Source organism: Carettochelys insculpta, chromosome 12, assembly GCF_033958435.1.
Source record: "Carettochelys insculpta isolate YL-2023 chromosome 12, ASM3395843v1, whole genome shotgun sequence".
In the NCBI taxonomy this organism is placed as follows: Eukaryota; Metazoa; Chordata; order Testudines; family Carettochelyidae; genus Carettochelys; species Carettochelys insculpta.
This window is the reverse complement of record NC_134148.1, coordinates 8,159,387-8,176,959: the sequence shown is the minus strand read 5'-3', so window position 1 is coordinate 8,176,959 and position 17,573 is coordinate 8,159,387. Positions and strand designations below refer to the sequence as shown.

Below are 17,573 nucleotides of genomic sequence, written 5' to 3'. Positions count from 1 at the left end.
TTACCTCTTAGTCTTGCTTTCCACAGGACCTCACCTACCAGCTCTCTGAATTTATCAAAATCTGCCTTCCTGAAATCCACTGTCTCTGTTTTGCTGTTCTCCCTTCCACCATTCCTTAGAATCATGGATTCTATGATTTCACAGTCACCTTCTCCCAGGCTGCCTTCCACTTTCAAATTCTCAACCTGTTCCCACCTATAATCAAATCTAGAACAGCCTCCCCCAAGCAGCTTTTTCAACCTTCTGAAATAAAAAAAAAAAAATTGCCTTCAATGAAGTCCAGGAACTTTTTGAATAGCCTGTACTTCGCTGTGTTAGTTTCCTTGGATAGCTGAAGTCCTCCATCACTACGAAATCCTGCTCTTCATCTCTGCTTATGAATGAAATTGGTCAAATCATTGTGGTTTAAGATAGAAAAACATCAAAAGCTCTTCAGCTGACTGATTTCTGGCACAATATGAATTTAAAAAAGTCTCTTCCAAAGCCAAAGCAGTGATGAGGGTCTGCATCTACAGACTCCAGCTGTCGGTGCACTGGAATTAGGTAGACCGGAGACAGTTAGAACGTGGCTGACCAAAGTACACATGCAGGAACCGGGCTGATAATTCCAGCTTAGGTGATAATGCTAATATACCCATGGGAATTCTGCAGCATCTTAGTTTACAAAGGGTTTTAAAAATAGCTTTTCCAGTATTGCCCATGTTATAACCATCTTGTCAGTGGTTCCCCAGGACAGCCATTATTGAACTGGAAGCACTTTTGTCAGAGTGAATTGACTATTTCGTTTGGAAAAATTACTGTGGTCTCAGTTGCCTAGGACAGCAACTGCTGGATGAAAGTAGGGGAGGGGGAGTGGCTGGGGATGTCTGGTTCTGGGGGAGAGGGAGGGCATTGGGTTACAGCACGGGGTTGTGGTAACCTAGCTCCAGAGGCAGGAAGGGGATGAGGTTAGAGCAGTGTTGCTGGGGATTGGGTTGGGGGGGAGAAGAAGGGCATTGTCCCTCATAAGCATTCTGAAAATCTGGCAACCCTACCCGGGACCCACATAGGGGGTGGCTCAGGACCCACACAGGAAGTGGTTAAGCTGCCTAGGAGCAGTTTGGGCCCCCGTGGGGTGGGTGGGTGTTGAGCCTTGGGGTGGGGGGGAGTGGATTGAGGCTTGAGTTCCACCACCTTTTTTTCCTAGGAAAAAAGCACTGACTGACTTTTAGCAGGAAAGATTCACTGGTGGTCAAGTGCATCATTTTGAGACATTTTACCATCTAGGTACACAAGTATTATGGTACAAAATTATCTCTTCCAGTTAGCAACTCTGACCTTCTTACTGTCTGTTCATCTTCGTTACATTCTAATTTTTGCAAACTATTTTTACAATGCACCTGTAAGTTACAGTATATTGCATTTCTGACCAGTAATTAGGGACTATAACTTGAAACAATTATTTCAATTAAAACAAGTTAAGTTTTAATATTCTATGAAATTGTTTATTTTTACAAGAATTTTAAAATATAGAAAAATGCTGGTAAAGGATTTCTGAACTGTCTTATGTACATCCACGTGATTGTGTCAATTACAATTCTCTTCTCTGACATAACAGTAAGTCAGTCTTACCTCTCTCTACTCCAACTGACTTTGATGGTGACCATGGTTAGACTAAAATCATATGAGTTTCTTATACCAGTTACATGTTGCTGATGTCATCAGCCATCTGGAATAAACCTTCCTCCTCCAAGAATCAGTCTTTTCTATTCTAGCTTTTCATAATTATCTCTAGGGCTGAAGATCAAAAAAAGCTTAGATGCCCTTGCCTCTAGAAGGTGCTCTAAAGCTTCCATGATCCTTGACATTTATTAACCATTCACAGCTGAGATGTCCCTGAACTACTGCTTTGCAATACAGCCAACAGTCCTTGTTTATCTGCCATAAACTTGTAACCCAACTGATGCTTGATGTGCTGGCATTTCTATCCGTTGCACAAGCTTTGCTTAGCTTACAGTGCAACAATTCAGTAAGCTCCACCTAAGAGCTTGAACACCAAATCATTAATGTGCATGTGAGGAATAGCTCTGTAACGTGCCTAACTAGCCTAACTATAAAATTACTAGTTACGGGTTTATCATCTACAGAATTAGACTCCAATACCAGAAATGAAGGCATTCAGGGAGTAAATGAAAGATGCAAAGCATTCCCAGAGAGAACTGAAAGGAATCCAGTACAGTCACAGCTACTTGAGGTAACATGCAGAATATTTCTGATGAACAACAAAGTGAATAACTATCAGTTCTACTACTGTTGTGGCCTTAAAATTTCACTGAAAAATGCTTTTGTTATACGTCACGGATGAGCAAACTTTTTACATTGGGCACTTTTTGTCCTGGAAAGTACCTGCGTCCCCCAGCCCCTCCAATGTAATCCAAACTGATAGACATTCTGCTGATGTTCATATAGGAAAAAAAACCCACCTTTCAGCATATGTAAGAAAATAAGCATGTAGAATGTAAAAAAATGTATCAATCAATATATAAATGTGAATACACACACAAAAAAAAAAAACTTAACATATTTCAACACCTTTAATGAGATGGCTATGCCTCAGACCCAGCAGCCGATTGTGCTGTGACCCGCCCCCAACACCTTAGGAAATTTCAGGCTCCCCTCCCGCAAGAGGCCCCACTCCTCACTTTGCCCACCCCTGTTAGAGGTAATAGATGGACACTGTTGCTATGTTCAATACTAAATCTCAGCTAATTATACATGATACATTATTGAACCATAGAACCCTAGGGTTGGAAAGGACCTCATGAAGTCAAGTCCAGCCCACTGCTTAAAGCAAGATCAACCCTAACTAAATCATCCCAGTCAGGTCTTTGTCAAGTCAGGACTTTAAAAACTTCTAGGGATGGAGATTCCACCACCTCTCTAGGTAACGCATTCCAGTGTTTACCACTCTCCTGGAAAAACAGCATTTCCTAATATCCATTCTACACCTCCCCCACCGTAACTTGAGACCATTGCTCCTTTTTCTGCCACCTGTCACTACTGAGAACAGCTGCTCTCCATCCTCTTTAGAGCCTTCAGCAAGCTGAAGGCTGTTATCAAATCGCCCCTCAATCTTTTCTTCTGCAAAATAAATAAGCCCAAATCCCTCAGCCTCTCCTCATAAATCAGGTGCTCCAGACCCCTAATAATTTTTGTTGCCCTCTGCTGGACCCTCTCTAATGCATTCACATCATTTCTATACTGGGGGGCCCAGGACTGGATGCAATACTCCAGATGTGGCCTCACTAGTATAGACCAGAGGGGAATAAAACTTTTCTAGATCTGCCGGAAATGCTTCTCCTAATGCACCTCAACATGCTGTTAGCCTTCTTAGCTACAAGGACACAATGTTGACTCATATCCAGCCTTTCAGCCACTGTAATTCACAGGTCCCTTTCTGCTGCACTGCTACTTGGCCAATCAGTCCCCAGCCTGTAACAATGCTTGGGACTCTTCCATCCCATGTGCAGGACTCTGCACTTACCCTTATTGAACATCTTCAGATTTATTTTGGCCCAATCCTGCAAATTTATCTAGGTCATTCTGGACATTATCCCTACCCTCCAACATATCTACTTGTCCTCCTAGCTTGGTGTCATTGCAAATTTGCTGAGGGTGCTATCCATCCCCTCATCCGGGTCATTAATAAAGATGTTGAACAATGCCGGTCCTAGAACTGATCCTTGTAGCACATGTTATAAATACATTATTTTTTATTAAAGACAGGGAATATACAGTTCTTTTGAAAAAGATATTTCCATACTTACTGGTGCTACTATTTTGCCCGTCTGCCCAACCTGCATGTCATTGGGAACAAAGCCAGCATCAACTGCTGCACGAGAAGCACCAACTGGTTGAAAGAAAATACGTTCAGTGTTCTCATAAAACATTAGCAAGCCAAAATTCAGATCCGGATTAAAAAGAGTGTGTATATTAGCAATAAGTCCTGTGTGATGGCATGTATTTGAATACTTCCCTCCAAAAATTATATTCTTATAAGCACTCCTTCTGTACCACTGATTCAAGTTTCCAGTTAGGAAGTATAAATGCATTTCATAAGCAACAAGAAATCTCTAATACTACCATGAAAGAACAGGATATTTAAATCCATCACATTTCCGCACTTCATTTAAAAAAAAAAATACACGTAAGTACTTTTCCTTACTTTACACTTGCCCTGTACTCTATGATTGTGTATCAGGCCCCCGTGGAGGTAACATGTCAGTTATTCTAAATATTTTGCTTAAATTCAGTTTACTAATAAAAGCAAAATCAAAGTGTCTAAGTCAGCTGAGTAATGGCATAACAAGACATGAACCTGTGAACTGAAGACCACGTCATAGTTCTACAGATGTCACAGATTGTCATATGTGCCAAAAAGGCCACCAATAAGCTTGAGCCCTAGTCAAGTGACCTTGGATGGTGGGTGGAAGGGGGACCCTCACATTCTTATAGCAGGTCCAAATAAATGAGGGGGATCCAGTTTGAAAGCCAATGAGCAGATACTGGCAGGCTCTTCATTCTATCAGCAGTACCTAGAAAGAGCTGTGTCGAGCTCTAGAATGGTTTGGTCGCTCTAGGTAGAACACCAAGGCCCTCCTGATGCCCAGTGTATGGAACCACCTCTCCCTGCCAACTTATGAGGCTTGGGCCAGAACTCTGGCAGCAATATATCCTGATTAATATGAAAAATGGAGATGACCTTTGGTAAGACACCTGGATGCAGCCTCCCCTGGACCTTGTTCTTCCAAGAGAAGTGGGACCCAAGGAGCAGAAACAGAGGTGTTTGACAGTAACCCAATGAGCCAAGAGAGAACTCAGTTGAGGTCCAAACTTCTGTGTAGCACATTTCAAGGCTGTGCAGGAACCTCACCATCATGTCATAGAAGAAGACAGCTCGCTTTCGGATCAGCTCATGAAAAGCAGAGATGGCTGCAAGGTGCACTTACATGGAGTAATGCACCAGCCCTGGTCCTTCAGCTGCAGTAAGTGATCAATGACAACTGGACTGCGGGACAGTTTGTTCTGGCCAGATACTGCACTTCAAAGCCCAAAGAGAAAACCCCATCCATTTCACTTGACACATTAGATGTGTAGATGGCTTCCTGCTGCCTATGAGGACCTGCTGCACCTTTTTTGAGGAAGTATGCTCCTCTGTGATCAAACATGTAGCATTCATGCCAACAGGGGCAGGGACGCAGAAGCCGATTGTGATCCTGTGACAAGAAGTCCAGGTGGCTTGGAAGGGGTCTGGTAGGCAGCATTCTCTCTAATATTTTCTATTTATGGGAAGATTAATTTTGTTACGGTGCCCTAAGATGTGTGAATGTGCACAACCAACAGAAACACACAGTGTTCATGCTGAATGACTGTTGGTGCTCTACTAATTTGCTGGTTGGTACCTGAATCCCTCCTGGGTGACTGCCCAAGCACTTTGCTTACAGAGAACACTTCTGAGAGGGTATAGCAATGTGCTCATGAGCATGCTGAATATGCATTGGCAGGGCCATACTGAAGCACTCATGTCACTTGAGCTTGTCCCATTTGATCCAACACAAGACCTGACTCATGAAAGGAACTGGCAGGAATGCATACAGCTGGCCCTTGAACTGTGACAGCTGACATACATCAGAGAAAGTGCCTTCCCAGCACCCTTCCCTACTCACTAGGAGCAAAACTGGTGGCACTTCCTGCTTTGACTGATAGTAAACAGGTCCACACCTTCAGAAGATTGCACTAGCCATGTCCAGATGGAGCAACCACTCATGGTGAGAATAAAAATCCTTGCTGAGGCAATCTGCCAGGGCACCGTCAACACTCAGGAGCTGACAGGCTTCCAGAAGGCTGTTATGATCAATGCAGAAGTCTCAGAGAAGGAGCACATCCCGGCATAGGCTTGAATAGCAAATCCCTTCCTGCCTGTTGATATTGAACATGGAGGCTCTATTGTCTGTGAGGATTCTCACCACGTTGCCCAACACGTGGCAGGAAGCCTCACATGCCAGACATACTGCTCTGAATTCTTTGACTGCTTATATGTGCTACCCAGCCAAGGCGTTGGACCTTAGCTCAACAGAGGGAGGAGGGGACATTGAATGGAACTTCCTCCAGAGAGTTGTGCAGAACTGTTCACCACTGCAGTATGGGTAAGTACTTGCAGGGAAAATTGTGACCATCTTGTCCAAGTGATACTGAGTCTGGGACTTAATTCATATCAGTCACTGCTAGTGCAGCCACACAAGGAGCCTCAACCTACCTAGGTACATACTGCCATATAGCCCAGGAAGTGCAGGCAGATCCTGCCAGTGGTCAGGAGAGACTTTGACATCTCCTCTATGAGGTTTGCAAAGGCTTGGAAACAGTCTGGGGGCAGCGAGGCCTTTGCAGGTGGTTGAGTTGACTATCACCCTGATGGATTCTATTTTTCTGGACCAGTACTAATGCAGATATTTTCTCATTAACTAGGAGTCCCAAGGATTGGCAGGTTGTCAGGAACACCACTATACTGTCTTGGACCTGGAACTGCCTTTGACCATTTGTCAAAGTAAGGATAACTCTGGATACCCTGATGTCTGATGTAGGCTGCCATTACCGCCATACACTTAGAACTCCTTGTTCCAATAATGGGGCAGAACTTATTTCATTGCCTCCAAAGCACAGCAGTTCCTGAACCTCCAATAAGAGTAGGTTTTTGTAAGAAGCATCTCAGAAGGGTAGGGAGTGACACGGGTGGAAGAGGAAGAAAGAAATTAGAGGATATAGCCCAGAAAGATAGTGCTCAGAACCTAACGGTCCAAAGTTATGGAAGTTCAGGACAGGCGATGGGAAAAGCAGCTGCCAAACAGAGGGAGGAGAAATCCACACAGATATCCTATATGCTGTCCTTGGGTACACCCTCAGAACTATTTCTTTGTCCCTTGTTTGGGGTGAGTCAAACACAACTGGGCTGAATCAGCCCATGCTGGAGACTCCTGACATGGTGTCAGGTGATTCTCTGAGATTCACCCGAGGTTGATGGCCACTCCAAAATCCCCAACATTGAGTACACTGGCTGGGTGGGTTACATGACCCCACACAGGTTCCAGAGAAACTGGGACATTGGCCAATTGCCCTTGTGGCCTTCCCAAAGGGTGTGGCATTGCAGAATGGGATAGTACCACCAGTGCTGGAACTTGACGCAGAGGCAGAGACTCCTGCTCAGTGCTGGCCTCCAAGGCTTCCTCCTTGGTATCTGGGGACATGGTACAAGAGGACGTCCAGGGGTTCAGTGTCTGGCAAGAGCTGCGGTTTCAGGAAGATCTGTCTAAATAAGACAAGTCTTGATCTTGGAACCTTGGAGAATGTCATGGGTCAGCAGATCAGTGACAGCAATCCAGATACAGACTATGCCTAATGCTCACTTGGTGTCAGGATCCAGACTGGGATCTAGACCTGTGGTCCAAAGATCTCCTTGACCTAGAAGCTCGATGGGATGGAGATGGGTGCCAGCATGACGAAGATCAATGGCCTGACAGACTGAGTGGTCTTGGAACCTGTACTGGAGACTCTGCATAACTGAGAACAGATCCCAGTGTGATCAATAGGAGGCCTGGGTACTCACACATGTTCCGTTAGTGTTGCCCCAAGTCCTGCTTGCTGTGCCCTGAATCAGAAAACAGAAGGCTGCCTAAGAGGACCGCCTCCCATTATCCAAGGCTTGGATGCCATGGAACAGTACTTTGGAAGGAGCCTGAGGCTGCTAGGATGGTTATGCCCATATAGAACCCAACATAGACCTGTCTCAGACCACACTACAGCCTTAACAGGTGCTGCCAGCGCCAACAAAATTAATACCCTGCATTGCACAAAGGCCTCCAATGTAGATGGTTCCTCCAGGAGCTGGAGGACTGTATCACTACTCAGCAACACCACAGAGGGATGGGAGGGGCTTTCCCATGCCTCCTGCGCTAGCACCCAGTTCCCTGAGGCAGTTGATAAGCTGCCTACCACAGATCTAGGCTCTCCACCCATTTGCCCCTTACAGGACATCAGGAAGCTTGAATCTTCACCATCCATGCTGGGGACTGTGACAAGTTGTGCTGACCTGATGGAGGCACCAGAGTATCCCACCCTGAGGTCATGGTACTGGAGGCCAAGGCTGATCTGGTCACCAGTGCTGGGGTTAGTGTTGAATCCTTGAGATGAATGTCCCTTTATTTTTTTCATTTGAGGCTTTAACCCCTTTCATATGAAGGATTATTGCCACTATGCCTCTTGCCTAAGCACCTCAGGCAGCTGTTATGTGGGTCCTTAACCAGCACAAAGCACTGGCACTCTAAATGTGGTTCAAAACCTGAGGCAGGACTGGGACATGCCCCTGCCTTAGAGTAAGTCCTATCCAGGGACACAATAAGTCAACTAATAACAAACTACTGAGAGAACTATCTAAATAAACACAACTGCTTTTGCAGCAAAAATTAAGCTATCCAAAAGCACAGCAAGTCCAATGCACCATCACTGGCAGCAAGAAGGACATCCAGAGGAGGAAAGATCTCTGGGAGAGGAACCCCTTATACTGCACCGTGTAGGCACCTCTCTAGGGGTTATGAGGGCCACTCCCCTACAGATACTGCTGAAGTAAAAAACTTCTAGCACTAGTGCATGTGACAAGCACACAAACCTACTGTGCAATGGACACGAGCAAACACTCAAAGAAAAAAAGTGGTTTCTTTTTTACAGAGTAAAGATGACATTAACAGCAAGACAGACCAAAATGGCTAGATAAAAGACTATCACAAATACTATCTAGTCTTGTTCCTGTGTCAGTTTTAAACACCCACCATTAAAAATAAGACAAAATAATTATTTTACCTGCAGCATTCAACTGATCTGCAAGGTCATATAAAAGTTTGAAGTTGTCACCACTCTTCAAACCTCGCCCTTAAGATTAAAAAAAAGAAGAAAACATTCAATATTCTGTTTATATACCTTATAATAGAGAATGTATGCATACTGGACATATATTAACAATATTTATATTCAGAGAGGCAGGCTCTCAAGCACTTTTTACTCAATAGATTTAGCATCCCCAGCATCTTGAAATTAAAAATTTGAATTCATACAGATTTTGCTGTTTCATTTGATTAGCATGTTATCTCTTATTCATGCACCAACACTGCCCTGTCTAGTTTTCTTCCTTGTCAACAGCATAATCAATTCTCCCTCAAGTCTGGCAACAGGATTTGTTGTCAATCTGTGCTCCCTCTCGCTATACAGCTCTGCTACTGAAGAGCAAAAATACATCAGGTAGCTTTTTATTTTCTTACTCCAGGACAGTGAATATGTTTTGAATTAACAATTCTTGGACTATTGTACACATTTTAATATAGGTCACATATGAACCTAAATATTTCCATGCACTTCTTTAAATTTACAGACATACTCAATGTGACAATGACCTTAAAATATTTGTCACCAAACGTTAAGATTTCACAGTTTGCCACTTACATGACATACATGATTTCAGGCATCTGCTCAAAAAGAGAGCCACATACTGTAAATTAAATATCTAAACACAGTGGAGCAGGTCAAAGAAGGAGTCTGACTATAACTATTAGTTGAACTAAAACTTAGCATTATCTACTTACCACCCGAGACAACCACTTTTGCACTAGTGAGCTCTGGACGATCACTTTTTGTTAGCTTCTGCTCGATCCATTCAGACTGACCAACCGGTGATGGAGCGGTTACTGTTTATGTAATAACATTTTTAAAAGTATATGTTACTTTATTTTTTAAACTCTGAAATATTTTTATTGCTTTAAGCTAAAGTGGTACATAAGAAATCAACTGAACAGGAGTCCACTACAGTACTAATTCCATTCATATGCCTCCAGAATAATTCTATTCAGAACTGCCCTAGGATCTTGGAGCTGCAATTTCATTTATTAGGCACTAAAATACTTCACCTCCTTATCAGTGTTCTCGGTAAGCAGAGTCCTGGGGCAGCCACTCAAGAGAGATTAAGGTGACACCAACTTATTAGCAGAGTGCTGCCAGACAAAAACAGTGAGCAGCATTTGCTTCTATTGGTGATGCACAGCCACATGTCTTGGTGCACATAACAAATTTACACGGATAGAAAAAACTAGAGGAAACACTGCCTCTTATTTACATTTATAGCTCATTTACATGTATCTGTAGTGCTACATACAAAGTTTACTGAAAACTATTTTCATATTGCATATTAAAACTGGACTAAAATGAAGGATTGTAATATTTGCACATGTATTGTATCTTCCTAGCAAAAGCAGCACAACTACTATTAAAAAGTAAGCCAAGATGGCTAATTGGTCTAATGACAGTGCAACTTGCTAATATTTATTGATCAGAGTTGAGCTGACAGAGTGAATGCTGGAGAAGGATTTAGAGGAAGTAACTTCTCAGCCTTAACATCATCATTGATGACAAAAAGAAATATTTTGTATGGTGTTACTGACTCCCTCTGGTAGATGCATGGAAGCATCCTGAATGGTACCATACCAGAAAGGAGACATGTGACTATGGCCTTGTCTGTATTCAAAGTTGCAGTGATTTTCATTGAAAACATAATTTATTCAAAAGTGGTGCAAAAAACAGTCTTGGATATTCAATCTGATTTAAATCTGTTCATCAATTTATCTCAATGTGATAAGAAATCATCTTGAGATGGAAGCTGCCAGAGAACTGGATTAAACCAAATTATTGAAGTTCATACTGTTTTGCACCAATTTAAGCAAGTTGGTTCAACTTTAAATACAGACAACTTGAAAATACAGATTGTTGCAGCACAAGGCAATAAAGCAGGTAAGTGAACTGTTACTTGGTATTTAGACAGGTGTGATTAGAAAAGGAAAAAAGGCCAGCGGACAGGCAATACATCTCTTCCCTTACCTGGAAAGTGGGCAAAACTTTAAAAAAAAAATTCTCTCAAGCACAACATAAAGATCATTATAGTTAGTTTACTGGGATAAGAAATTTTGTGAACTTTACACTCTGTGCAACACTAAAACCAAATGATGAAAATGTAACAAAGAAAACACTCACCCTGTTCTACATTAGCACTCCCACCACTCAATGGTGCAGCTTCAAAAGAGGTTCCCCGTACAGAAAACACTTTTACTTTTTCATCACACTTCACAGTACACAGAGCATTTCCTAGAAAAGACAGTGTTTTGTAAATATAACAGAGCACCAGTGAATAACCAGAAATATTAGTACTTCTAGTCAAAAATGCAGCGTTAAAAAACAAAATGAGCACAAGACGGTCTCCCTAAAACTGCAGTTTTAGGTCAATAAAATTAGAAAATTTTCAGGCTTAAAACTGCATTTTGCATTTCGTACATATCACACAAGATTTAAGAAAAATGCCAGTGGTGACAGTGTGCCTTTCCCACTTCCAATCAGAACAGTACAACTGCATTCAAGAGAGCGCTCCGCTTTCAGGTATTTTTTTTATTTTCAATTATCATAACTGCAAGATTGAAGACTTCACAACAGTATGAAAAGCCTCCATTTCACAAACAGGCCTTTTAAACTGTCAGATGACAGAATTAAAAACAAACCAACCAACCAACCCTGCCCAATATTTGATTTTCGATATTTTAACCGACTAATCTCTCTCAATTGGGGATACTGGGGAAAGGAAAACAAATGCTAGAATACCAGCAACCAATTAAAAAAAAAACCCTTAAACCTGAATTACAAGTAAGCAACTTAAATAGTACCAAAATTCATCTAGGTTTTGATGTCACATCTCAAATGTAGTATCACCATTATCTTAAGATATTATATGGGCTCAAGGAAGGCAAATCCTGCCACACTAACGTAAAAAACAAGCTAATGAGCTCATGTCTAAATTTGAAAAACATAAATCACAAGAGTAAGACAGGCATTAGAGAACTAGACTTGAGCCAAAGATTACAAATAATGACTAAAGAAAGCCAATTAAATATTACAAATAATCAGATCAATGCCTGCATAACTAGGAAAAATAACCTCACAGATATCTGAAATCAGAACTAATGCTAGCCATATTAAATAAAGTCAGTTATCTGAATCTTATATTTTGCTAAATCTGATCAGAAGTACATTAACAGAGAAATACAGTATGCATGAAAATCACCACCAGAGACTGCTAATTAAAATGTCAGATCTGAGCTACAATCCTATAATACAAGGGAAAATGCTCTGTGTGTGTGTGTTTTGGTTTGGTTTTTCAGATTGTTTGTTTTTACTAAAATAAATTCCAGTTTCCAGTTAAATTCTTAATAACCACAGCAATTTAGGGTGCTATCTTGAAACTCCTTACATATCTCAAGGTATAGAAATTGGCGTTTTAGTAACACAGGTAAACAGGATTGGATCCTTATTGTACAGCAGAATCTTGTATGGCTCACCTGCATAAATGGTTCTCACAAACGTGTCAGGAGATTTAATCTCAATAACATCGGAAATAGGGGCAACATCAAGTTTAGCTGCCACTCTGGGAAGAAGGTTCTAAAATGTTAAATATGAAAAGTTAGCAAAATACTGAGGGGTAGTAACCTGAATATGTAAGGAAAGTTAAAATAAACCAGTTTGGTGTATAAACTATAATTAAGATATATAAAGAAGTTAAGGCACTGAATAGAGAAGTTACTCACCTGTGTAGTAACGATGGTTCTTCGAGATGTGTCCCCGTGGGTGCTCCACAGTAGGTGTCGGGTTCGCTCCAGCGCCGCAGATCGGAAAATTTTTAGCAGTCTCCGTCGGGTCACGCATGCGCCAATGCACGCCGGTCCTTCGCGCGCCTTCGGTCACATGCGCGATCCGGTCCCCGCCAGTTCCTTGACCAACCGCCCCGGATGCTTCTGAAAAACACGAAAACAGAGCTCCGAAGCAGGGAGGATGGGCAGGTAGTGGAGCACGCACGGGGACACATCTCGAAGAACCATCGTTACTACACACGTGAGTAACTTCTCTTTCTTCTTCGAGTGGTCCCCGTGGGTGCTCCACAGTAGGTGACTACCCAGCAGTGACCCCAATTAAGGAGGTAGGTGTCCGCTTATGTGCAGCTTGCCCTTGATAGGACTGCTGTTGATAGGCGTGTATCCTCATCAAACACCCAGTGCATGGCATAATGCTTGGCAAAGGTGTCGTAAGATGACCAAGTCGCCGCTCTGCAGATGTCTTTTAATGCGATGCCTTTGAACAAGGCCGTCGACGCAGCCCTCGCTCTGGTGGAGTGAGCCCTGCGCAGAACTAGCAGAGGGGTCTTACTCAGCTTATAACACAGTCTTATGCAGGATACGATGTGATTTGAAATTCTTTGTGAGGATAGGCCTTCCCCTTTCAACCTGGGTGCGAGAGACACCAGGAGTCTGTCCGTTTTCCAGAAGGGCTTAGTTCTGTCTATGTAAAAAGGCCAACGCCCTCCTTACGTCTAGCAGGTGCAGCCGCGCCTCTTTGCTAGAGTTGCGAGGCTTAGGATAAAATGAGGGTAATACTATTGGTTCATTAATGTGGAACTCTGAGGAAACCTTTGGAAGGAAAACCGGGTGTAATTGTAAGATCACCGCTTCTTTTGAGAATACTGTGCAGGATGGTGTTGCCATTATTGCTGCGAGTTCGCTCACCCTGCAGGCTGACGTGACGGTGAGAAGGAAGGCTGTTTTCAGGGTAAGTAGCCGGAGGGTTACTGTGGCCAATGGTTCAAAGGGTGGTCCCGACAGCGTGCGGAGGACCAAGTCCAAACTCCATGACGGCGATAGCAGTTTCCGAGGGGGGTACAGGTTTACCAGCCCCTTTAGGAACCGTGTGACCATAGGATGGGCGAATATGGTTGGTCCTTCCTCTTTATGTTGAAATGCTGATACAGCAGCAAGATGGACCTTTATAAAGGATAGGGAGAGTCCGTCTTGTTTTAGTTTCAGCAGGTATTCTAGAATTCCAGTTATAGGGGCACCCTGAGGAGCCAACTGCTTGGAAGAGCACCAGGAGATGAATCGTTTCCACTTCTGCGCGTAAGTCCTTCTGGTGGAAGTCCGTCCTTCGACAGGACTCCAAGACGTGTTTCACTCCCTCCGAACACATGCTTTCTAAGGGGCTGAGCCATGGATTAGCCACGCCTGTAGGCGGAGTCTTTAAGGGTGTGGGTGCACTATGGACCCCTGAGCCTGTGTGACAAGGTCCGGCACTACCAGTAGGGGGAGTGGCGGGCGGCATGACATGCGCAGAAGCAGAGGAGACCATTGCTGTCGGTCCCAGATTGGGACTATCAGTATTATGCGTGCTCTCTCTCTTTTGGCTCTCTCTAGAACCTTGTGAATGAGTGTCGTGGAAGGGAACGCATAGAGTAGAGGGCCCTTCCATGGCACCGTGAAGGCGTCCCCCAAGGATCCCTGTCCTATGCCCGCTCTGAAGCAGTACTGAGGGGATGGTTTGTTGTTGTAAGTGGCAAACAGATCAATTTGGGGAACCCCCCATTTGTGAAAAACTTGTCCGAGCAGATCAGCACGGATCTGCCACTCGTGCGTGAGCACAAATCGCCTGCTTAGCTGGTTCGCCTTCACGTTGTGGACACCGGGTAGGTATGAGACTTTCAGCGTTATATTGTTGACAATGCACCAGTTCCACAACCGGACCGCCTCCGCGCATAGCACACGGGATGTGGCCCCTCCTTGCCAGTTGATATAAAACATGGTGGTGGTGTTGTCGGTATTTATCCCACTACTTTGCCGTGCAGGTATTTCCAAAAATGTCCGCACGCATTGAACACTGCTCTGAGTTCTAGTATGTTTATGTGCAATGTCTTTTCCGCGGGGGACCATAGCCCCTGAGTTACTTTGTTGCCCATGTGCGCTCCCCATCCTTTGTGGGATGCGTCTGTCATAAGAAAGTCGCGATTTGTGGTTGGTGGAAGGGCACCCCTACCAGTAAGTTTTTGGGATCTGCCCACCATGCCAGTGACTTGCGCACCTCCACTGTGGGCGATACTGCCCTGTGGATGGTATGGACTACTGGTTTGTAAACGCTCGCCAGCCAATGCTGCAGGCCCCGCATATGCAGCCTGGAATTCTGTACCACGAACGTGGTGGTCGCCATGTGCCCCAACAGTTGTAGACATGTTAGGATTGGCACTGTGGGGCTGTACGTCATCACTTGTACCAGGGATTTGATGGTGCGGAAACGGGCCTCAGGCAGGTATACTCTTGATGTAGTAGAGTCTATGCTTGCCCCTATGAACTCTATATTCTGCGTAGGCTCGGTCTTTGATTTCGAGAGGTTGATAATTAGGCCCAACAAGGCGAATGTGTAGGACCTCTGCCTTTGAGGCCCCTTTCAGTAGGCAGTCGTCCAGGTATGGAAAAATGAACACACCCTGTCTGTGTAGGTAAGCTGATACTACCGCCAGTGTTTTGGCGAACACTCTGGGCGCCAAAGAGAGACCGAACGGAAGAACTCTGTATTGGAAGTGCTCCCTGCCTACTGTGAAGCGGAGGAAACGTCTGTGTGCCGGGTGAATAGTTATATGAAAATACACGTCTTGCAAGTTGAGGGCTGCAAACCAGTCTCCATCGTCCAATGCCATAAGTATGGAGGCAATTGTAATCATCCTGAAATGCTGTTTGCGCAGGTGCCGGTTGAGGGCCCGTAGGTCCAGGATTGGCCTCCAGCCTCCTGTCTTCTTCTCTGTTAGGAAGTACCGTGAGTAGAACCCTTTCCCTTGGAATTGTTCCAGAACTCTCTCCACCACCCCTATGAACACAAGATGGTCTACCTCCTGTTTTAACCTTGTCTCGTGAGAGGCTGGGTGGGCAGTTTCGGTGGAGGTAGCAATTGGAAGGGGATCGTGTATCCCGTGGCTATAATTTCCAGTACCCATTTGTCTGTGGTGATGTTTTGCCATTGAGAGTAGAACGGTTTGAGCCGATGATGGAACATGTGCTGGGATTGGCATTGAGGGATGGTCTTGATATTGCAGTCCTCAACATACCCGTCAAACTTGCTCTCTCAGGGCTTGCCCCCAGGGTGCGCAACCCTGCTGGGGGCGTCATCTGGGGGCCCTATACTGTTGCTGCTGGTGGTGGCGCCCTTGGTCATAGCTCCTTTGGTATTGCGTACGCTGAGGTTGATAAGCGTAGCGCCTTTGCTGGGGGTAAAACTTTTTCCTCCTGTACGGAGGGGTATATATGCCCAGGGTCCTAAGCATGGTTGTCGAGTCCTTGCTGGAGTGTAGGACCGAGTCAGTTGAATCTGCGAATAACTTCTGTTTATCAAATGGAAGGTCTACAATTTTTGTTTGCAGATCTCTGGGAATGCCAGATGTCTGGAGCCACGATTCCCTACACATTACCACTGCTGTGGCTGTGGAGCATGCTGCCGTGTCTGCCACGTCCAGGGCAATCTGGACTCCTCTTCGTGAGGCCACGTAGCCCTCTTGGACGATCGCTTTCAGCACCGGTTTCTTATCCTCTGGAAGGAAATCCATGAGGGAAGTAAGTCTGGAATAATTGTCAAAGTTGTAGGTTGACAGGTGTGCTGCATAGTTTGCCATTCTGAGTACTAAGGTAGAGGAGGAAAGAGAAGTTACTCACCGTGGTAACGGTGGTTCTTCGAGATGTGTCCCCGTGGGTGCTCCACAATAGGTGACGGGCTTGCCCGGCGCCGCAGATCGGATCTTCCAAGCAGTTTCTGCCGGACCGCGCATGCGCCGGCGCGCGCCGCTCCCTTGCGCGCTCCTGGCCATGTGCGCGATCCGGTCCCCGCCAGTTCCTCGACCAACCGCCTCGGGTGCCCCTGCAAAACACTAACAGAGATCCGAAGCGGGGAGGATGGGCGGGTAGTGGAGCACCCACAGGGACACATCTCGAAGAACCACCGTTACCATGGTGAGTAATTTCTCTTTCTTCTTCGAGTGTCCCCATGGGTGCTCCACAATAGGTGACTACCCAGCAGTAACCCAAGATAGGAGGTGGGTAATCGGATTATGTGCAGCTTGTCCCCGAGAGGACCGCTGCAGAGAGACGGGTATCCTCTTGGAATACCCTGTGAAGGGCGTAATGTTTGGCGAAGGTGTCGTAGGATGACCAGGTCGCCGCTCTGCAAATGTCTTTTAACGCAACGCCCTTGAAAAAGGCTGTTGATGCCGCCACCACCCTGGTGGAATGAGCCCTGGGAGTGGCCGATAAAGGAGTCTTTTTGAGCTCGTAGCACATTTTTATGCAGGATACAATGTGCTTCGAGATTCTCTGCGAGGAGAGACCCTCTCCTTTCGATTTGGGAGCGAGGGAGACTAGGAGTCTATCCGTTTTCCGGAAGGACTTGGTCCTGTCTACGTAGAAGGCTAGCGCCCTCCTCACGTCCAGGAGGTGTAGGCGCGCCTCCTCGTTGGAGTTATGAGGCTTTGGATAAAACGAGGGTAGAACAATAGGTTCGTTGATGTGAAACTCAGAAGAAACTTTGGGAACAAAGGCTGGATGCAGCCGTATGGTTACCGCCTCTTTGGAAAAAACAGTGCAGGGTGGCGTTGCCAT

General features: G+C 44.9%; 1 protein-coding gene across 2 annotated transcripts in view; it reads right to left on the bottom strand.

Annotated features, from left to right (window-relative positions):
- The window catches only part of ETFA (electron transfer flavoprotein subunit alpha), a 73,182-nt gene that overhangs the window by 37,622 nt on the left and 17,987 nt on the right, over positions 1-17,573 (bottom strand). For both annotated transcript variants that reach the window (XM_075006513.1, XM_075006514.1), the window contains exons 5-9: positions 12,456-12,555; positions 11,104-11,214; positions 9,666-9,767; positions 8,890-8,958; positions 3,807-3,889 (exon numbers count right to left, since the gene is read on the bottom strand). In XM_075006513.1, the coding sequence (XP_074862614.1) occupies positions 3,807-3,889; positions 8,890-8,958; positions 9,666-9,767; positions 11,104-11,214; positions 12,456-12,555 (465 nt within the window). The remainder of the gene's footprint in view (positions 1-3,806; positions 3,890-8,889; positions 8,959-9,665; positions 9,768-11,103; positions 11,215-12,455; positions 12,556-17,573) is intronic.